General features: G+C 54.0%; 1 protein-coding gene across 17 annotated transcripts; it reads left to right on the plus strand.

The window, feature by feature from the left end:
* Window positions 1-2,087: 2,087 nt before the first annotated feature.
* On the plus strand, window positions 2,088-6,774 carry LOC701715 (pulmonary surfactant-associated protein A). 17 transcript variants are annotated; one of them, XM_077946473.1, is made up of 7 exons: window positions 2,088-2,357; window positions 2,716-2,785; window positions 2,970-3,025; window positions 3,194-3,388; window positions 3,664-3,783; window positions 4,537-4,614; window positions 5,084-6,774. In XM_077946473.1, exons 4-7 carry the CDS (start codon window positions 3,217-3,219, stop codon window positions 5,458-5,460), a joined length of 747 nt encoding a protein of 248 aa, XP_077802599.1. In that variant the 5' UTR covers window positions 2,088-2,357; window positions 2,716-2,785; window positions 2,970-3,025; window positions 3,194-3,216; the 3' UTR covers window positions 5,461-6,774. The 17 variants fall into 17 exon arrangements, with proteins under 17 accessions (XP_077802599.1, XP_077802596.1, XP_077802591.1 ...); XM_077946470.1 differs by having other exon boundaries at window positions 2,105-2,357; window positions 2,558-2,745; XM_077946472.1 differs by having other exon boundaries at window positions 2,221-2,357; window positions 2,558-2,745; window positions 2,973-3,025.
* The last annotated feature ends 434 nt before the right edge of the window (window positions 6,775-7,208 follow it).

Consider the following 7,208-nt stretch of genomic DNA (forward strand, 5'->3'; position numbering starts at 1 on the left):
GGGTGAGGAGGGAGTCCTGCCACAGGGAGTGGGACTCAGAGTGCAGTGAGACTGTGGACTCTAAGGTGGCTTTGCGTGGGCACCCAGGGCCTGGCAGTGTGAAGAGGATGTCCCCGCAGAGGGAGGTGGCCCAGCATGGGGGATGAAGCCCGAGGAGAGTGAGAAGCGCACTGAAGGAGAGCGGACCGGCGGGGGCTGTGGGGCCTGAGCAGGAGCAGGAGGCTGTGGACGCGGCTGAGTGGCCTGGCATGGGCACTCGGAACTCAGCAGGGACTGGAGCAATTCTTAGGGCTAAGAGTGACAAGCTTGTGCTTCTTAACGACATTCTTTAGGGTTGCTGGTGCCATGTGCTGGTAAACTGTAGCTGTTTCTACATCAAACACGCATAGGGCCCCGCTGCAGCCCGCAGGCGAGTGCTCGGCACCCCCTGGCGGCCGGTGGTAGCCCTTACGTGCGAATCCATATTGCTACAAAGTAATCAATGGGCGACAAAGACAGCGTGATGAGGAATGGGATCTTTATAATAGTCCCAAAGTGTGTCCTCACAACATAGTCACTGATTAAAACCAGAAAAATAATGTAGTCATGGTAGCGAAGCGTGACACCCACCACTTTATTCAATGATCAACGTGAACATCATTATTCTCGGGGCAAACTAAAGTCCCATGCCCCTGGCAGAGTGGGAGAGGAGCGCAGCGGGTGTTTGTGGTATTTCTGCCGAAGTTACAGAACCTGAATCTAATCGTGAGACAATACTTCAGGAAAAAACGAAGTGAAGGGCATTCTACACAGTCAGTCTCCTGTGATCTTCACACTGTGTTCAGGTCATGAAGGTGAAGGGAAGACAGAGGGACTTCGTGGGTTTCAGGACACTGGAGAAGCGTGACAACCGAATAAGGCACATGACTCAGAAACGGATCCTTTGCTATAGAGGACACTACTGGGGCGTTAGGTACATTTTGCATAGGGCCTGAAGGCTATGTGGAGTTATTGTATCAGTGTTAATTTCTTGATTATGGTTATAAGGTGAAAACGCCTTTGCATGAAAAACACACTAAAGTATTGGGGTGTTGGCGTTTCATGTTGACAACCTACTCTCAAAGGTTCAGGAAAAAAAGTCGTACTATGCTGGCAATTTTTCTGTAATTTTGATGTTGTTTCAGAATAATAAAATGAAAAATGAAACTGACCAAGTCCACCTGGTTAATAAATGACAGCTGTGGTTCAAAACTCAGGTGTGCCTTTCCCCTAAAGCCATGCCCTGCCTTGCCAACCACAAGGCCCTGCACATCCGAGTTGGCCTCTGTCCCTGCTCATCACCTACAAAACAGCCCTGCCCCCCCACAGCCGAGTTGCTGGAGCTGCGCCCCACCTGCCCCTGCCCTGCACAGGCCTGACTCCCCCATCCCACACCTGGCCCAGCACTTACCACATAGTGTGGCAGGCAACACTGGGGCAGCTGAAAGACCCTGTGCTACAAATTGCACTGGCCAGCTTCCTGCTCCTGGGAGCGGGGTCCATGGCTGAGCTTCTGCTCCCCGGAAGAGCTCCAGACTCCTCAAGGGTCTGAGATTTTTCAAACCAATTCCAAATAAGCCAGGGGAGGTTTTCCTGTCTTGGTTTCCATCATCACCACTTCCACAGTTGGAGATTCCCTCCTAATCCAGATGCTTGAACCAGGACTAGGACTTCATATATCACTGGGACACTTAGCATAATCACCATTGCAGATTGCCAGACATCACCCAAAGTGATGTTCTACCAAAGACAGAAACAGCAGCTCTCCCGTGACCTTCCAGGTGCTGCCCTGACTCCTCCAGCTGAACCTGCTAGGGCAGACGAAAGTGGAACATGCAGCATATTTCCCTGCCACTCTGTCCATGTGCCCACCAACTTGGCTGCAGGCTCCAGGGACACCAGCTGGGGGGGCCTGGGGCTCAGAGCTGAGCAAGGTTACAGGGCAGATAGGTTGGCCTGGATCAACCTGACCACCCTCAACTGGAGCGGTGACTTCTTCACCGTCTGACACTAAACCAGGAGCCAAGTGGATCTCCCTGAGTGCAGGGTGGGTGACCTTAACCAGTGGAGGCATTTCTCTTCTTACAGACCTCGTATTTTTCTTTACCAGGTTCTGTGCTCCTCTCAAGGGTCCTAAGTGTTCCTCCAACCTGAGTGTTCTGCAGGGAAACATGCTGTGTAAACACCATGCCTATTTCCTGCTTGGAGCACAGGTTTTGTAGTAGAGCTCTCAGGGGTGTGGAAGAAGCCTGGCAGCCCACACCCTATAAACGCTGTTGTCCACCTGTATGCTCTGACTTGGAGGCAGAGACCCAAGCAGCTGGAGGCTCTGTGTGTGGGTGAGTTTAGCCCCATCTTCTGGGTGTTCTCCAGCATGAGGATCGCAGACAGAGAGGACCAGCCCAGCAGCCATAGGCCTGACCAAGGCCCAGGCTGGGAAGGAGGGTGACTCCCTATTTTCCACTGAGATGTGTTTCACAGCACAGTCAACATGGATGACCTGCAAAGGCCCTCATGCTTTGATATCTTCCTTGGCCAGGTCCATCTCTACCAGGGGCTCAGCAGAACCTAATCCGGGGAGTGGGAGAACAGACCCCAAGGAGAAGGAAGACCTAATTACTGACTGTGAGAGGGTCATCACCCCCTGATCATCACCTTGAGGGGCCTAGGCTATGTTCATCTTTTTTTCATTCTCAGGTCGTTGATTTCTTAGAGCCTGAAAAGAAGGTAACTGCACATATGAGGGACAGATGGAGTGAGTCAGTGAGTGAGTGACCTCATCCTTGCTCCTAATAGACTGGGAGGGACAGGGCAGCTTTTCTGCAGAGCACGGAAGTCAGAGAGGTGAAGCCAGTTTCCCAGGGTAACAGTGAGGCACTGACAGAAAGGAGACTACAGTGGAGTCCAGGTCCCCGGGCTCCCCAGAGCTCCTTACTCTTCCTCCTCCTCAGCAGCCTGGAGACTCCACAACCTCCAGCCGGAGGCCTGAAGCGGGAGACCACGCCAGGTGCCAGATGATACTGGGAATTTTCCTGGGTGCTTCGGGTCTTCCCAGCACTCTGGTCTCACCTGCCCTGCCTCTCGGGCTCTGCCCAGCTTCCTGAGTCCTGACAGAGCACAGTGGGGGAGATGTTGGCAGAGGCGGCAGATGGGCTCACGGCCATCCCTCCTGCAGGAGCAGCAGCTGGAGCCGGAGCCATGTGGCTGTGCCCTCTGGCCCTCACTCTCACCTTGATGGCAGCCTCTGGCGCTGCGTGCGAAGTGAAGGACATTTGTGTTGGAAGCCCTGGTATCCCCGGCACTCCTGGATCCCATGGCCTGCCAGGCAGGGATGGGAGAGATGGTGTCAAAGGAGACCCTGGCCCTCCAGGTACTGTGCTGGAGACCCCACCCTCTGCGGAGGGACACAGACCCCTTTTCAGAAGGCCCGTCTGTCTAGGTCCCTAGGCTGTGGGCCATAGTGAGCTGGGTGGGACCTGGTGGGCTCCTGGGGCCCTTAGGATGGCGCATCCTGGAGAGTCTGTCCTCATAGTGCCCATGGAGTGATAACTGGGACAGCCCCAGTGATAATGAGGGTCAAGTCTCACTAGCTCCAACCAGTTGTGGGTGACGGATCCCACACATCCATGTCCTGTTTCTCTGCAGGCCCCATGGGTCCGCCTGGAGATATGCCATGTCCTCCTGGGAATGATGGGCTGCCTGGAGCCCCTGGTATCCCTGGACAGCGTGGAGAAAAGGGGAAGCCTGGCGAGAGGGGCCCTCCAGGTGAGCAGGGTGGGGCAGGTGGGCAGTGGGAACACAGGCACAGCAACCCTGAAGTCCGTTACACAGGGCTGATGGGGATCAGACAAACCCTGCAGGTTCCCCAAGAGCATTTGGCTCAACCTAAGTAAGAGAATGTGAACTTGAGGGAGAAAGCCAAAGTGTCTGGGGAGTGTGGTCACAATTCAGGGAAGGGCAGGTGTGGGAGGTCCTCCATGCCTCGTGACCGCCGATGGGGAAACACGGAGTCAGGTGTGGGACACGGGACAGCGCTGGGAGGCGGGGGAGGCGCGTCCTGGGATGCAGCGCTGGGGGCGGTCTGAAGGGTGAATGTGGACCAGACATCCAGGCAGATGGTGTGATCAGGAGCCCACAGGCAGATGGGAATTTGAAGCTCAGAGCGGTAAGCAAGGCCATCAGGGCAGCGCAGAGAGCATCATGCTTGCCCTTGGTGGAGGGTGCGGGAGAGGGACTTGCCCCACAGACGCGGGCAGACAGAGCCACTCGAGGGACAGAGCAGGAAAGAGGACAAGGGGTGGGGGTCTCAGCAGGGGCAACACTTCGCTAAAGAATAGGGGACCGGGGGTGTGGAGACACACTGGAGTCTTGTGGACCCTCTGAGCCTGGGGCCCGGGCGATGCCTAGCAGCAATGAAAGGGCAGAGTTCCAGGATTGCAGATGGCAAAATGCCTGCGTGGCAGCAAGTGGGGGTCTTCACTGGCCTGCCCCTCCTTCTGTGTGGGGCGCTCTCCGCAGGGCTTCCAGCTCATCTAGATGAGGAGCTCCAAGCCACACTCCACGACTTCAGACATCAAATCCTGCAGACAAGGGGAGGTAAGGGGACCCCCTGGGCCTCACAGGGTAGGAGTTTCCCACAAATTCTCCTCATTCTCGGCAGCAGCTTCTAGAACATAGAGATGACAAACAGGCACGCACATGTCAGGTCTTGGGGAAAGGAATGATGCTTGCTTTTCTGATGTCTTTGAATGGCCCAGAGGAGACAGAACCCGACACACTTCACTCCGCATTTCACAGGAAAGCAAGTTCTCCACCCATCTTACTTTCCACTGAATCCCTGGAAATGGCACCATTTCTGGCAATAAGTAATTGTTACTTAGGTGAATGAATAAATGGAGGAGAGTCTAAAAATGAATTTAGAAAACTGCAATTGGAAGAGGAAGAGAAGACACAGAGAGAGGCAGATGGAGAGGCTGGGGAAAGTCCGGTGGCCGAGAGCCCAGGTGAGGGAGGTGGCTTAGAGACAAAGCAGTCAATGGCCTGACCCAGTCTCCTCTGCTCCCAGCCCTCAGTCTACAGGAGTCCATACTGGCAGTAGGAGGGAAGGTCTTCTCCACCAATGGGCAGTCTGCCACTTTTGATGCCATTCAGGAGGCATGCGCCAGAGCAGGAGGCCACATTGCTGTCCCAAGGAATCCAGAGGAAAACGAAGCCATTGCAAGCTTCGTGAAGAAGTACAACACGTATGCCTATGTGGGCCTGACTGAAGGACCAAGCCCTGGAGATTTCCGCTACTCAGATGAGACCCCTGTAAACTACACCAACTGGTACCCAGGGGAGCCCGCGGGTCGGGGAACCGAGCAGTGTGTGGAGATGTACACAGACGGGCGGTGGAATGACAGGAACTGCCTGTACAACCGACTGACCATCTGTGAGTTCTGAGAGGCATTTATGCCACGGGACAGGGAGGATCCTGTCTGGCCTTCAGCCTCCATCCCGAGGCTCCACTTGGTCTGTGAGATGCTGGAACTCGCTTTCAATAGAATTCACTTGTGGCTATTAGAGCTGAAGGCATCCTTAGCCACTTCATTCCCCTAATGGGCCCTGACTCTTCCCTGGCCAGCCTTGACACTTCCCTTGCAAACCCTCCCAGCACTGCACCCCAGGCAGCCACTCCTAGCCCTGGCCTTCAGCATGAGATGGAGCCCTCCTTATTCCCTATCTGGTCCAGTTCCTTCACTTACAGATGGCAGCAGTGAGGTTTTGGGGTAGAAGGACCCTCTGACGTCACAGAGTGCCTGCCTCCTGGTCCCTTTTGCTCTCCCTCTGCAGCCCACTGCCTGCCCAGTGCCATCAGGATGTGCAGTCCTGGCCAAGCATAATGGCAGAAAGAGGTGGACTTCAGGGAAACCCTATGTGGAGCTAAGGCCACAGTGGAGATTCTCTGGCACTCTGAGGTCTCCAGGGCAGGCCTGGTCAGGTTCTCCAGGTGGTCAGAGGGCCCAGTGGTGCCCCAGCACAGTGGTGTCCAAGCCAACCCCATGACTGACATGTACGATTTACTCCTTTGAGTCTTTGGATGCCAACTCAGCCCCCTGACCTGAAGACAGCCGGCCTAGGCCTCTAGGGAAGAGCCCCCCAGTGCAGACGTGATCCAAGTAACTTTCTGCTGATGAACGACTCTGCACCCCACTTCAGACCTCGGTGGGCATTCACACCACCCCCTCCCCCCACACCACCGGCTCCACTTTCCCCTTCCATTAATCCATTCACCCAGATAATCATTAAAATTAACGTGTGCCAGGTCTTAGGATGTGTCTTGGGGTGGGCAGGGTACCCAGTGACTCTTGGGGATATTTATTCTCCCTGAGTCTATGTCTTCATCTGTGAAATGGGGATAAAATACTTGTTGCTGTCACAATTATTACCATCTCTCCAGCTAGCAAAATTACTACCAGAGCTGTTACTAGACACAGAGGCTATTGACCGAGCACATACCACGTGCCACACACCTTGATAAGCAATTCTAATACAGCTTATTATGTACTATTCAATCTTCACGCAATGTCACGGGACCAGTATTGTTTACTCCATTTTCTATAAGGACACTGAAGCTTGGAGGAGTTAAATGTTTTGAATATTATTCCAGAGAGCAAGTGGCAGAGGCTGGATCCAAACCCACCTTCCTGCACCTGAAGCTTATGCTTCCAGCCACCCCACTCCTGAGCTGAATAAAGATGATTTAAGCATAATAAATCGTGAATGTGTTCACATGAGTTTCCATAGCTTTGGTTCCAAGAAACATCACATTTCTGTATTTTTGTAAATCAAATGAACTCTGGTTCTGAGCCCCCACTTTCCTCAAGATTGGAAAATTCAATCTCAGGATGTGCTTTCTTTGTTTGATGGGAGGGGCGACCTGCTCTCCTCCCTGAGATGGTGCAGGGGGATGGGGAGCTACAGACACCATTTTGAAGAACACATGGGCATCATGAATCCACATGGTCCATTTGTGGGTGGGGATACCATGCCTTCCATCCTCCATGCAGCCATCTGAATGATTTCTGCAGCCCAGCAGTGATGGTGGCACTCAGGGCTCAGTCCCAGGCCTCAGTGAGCCATCCTAGTCTCATGTTGGCTTGGAATGGGACCACTCTCCCATGACCCAGGGCTGTGCAGGAATGAGACAA

Source organism: Macaca mulatta, chromosome 9 (assembly GCF_049350105.2).
Source record: "Macaca mulatta isolate MMU2019108-1 chromosome 9, T2T-MMU8v2.0, whole genome shotgun sequence".
In the NCBI taxonomy this organism is placed as follows: Eukaryota; Metazoa; Chordata; class Mammalia; order Primates; family Cercopithecidae; genus Macaca; species Macaca mulatta.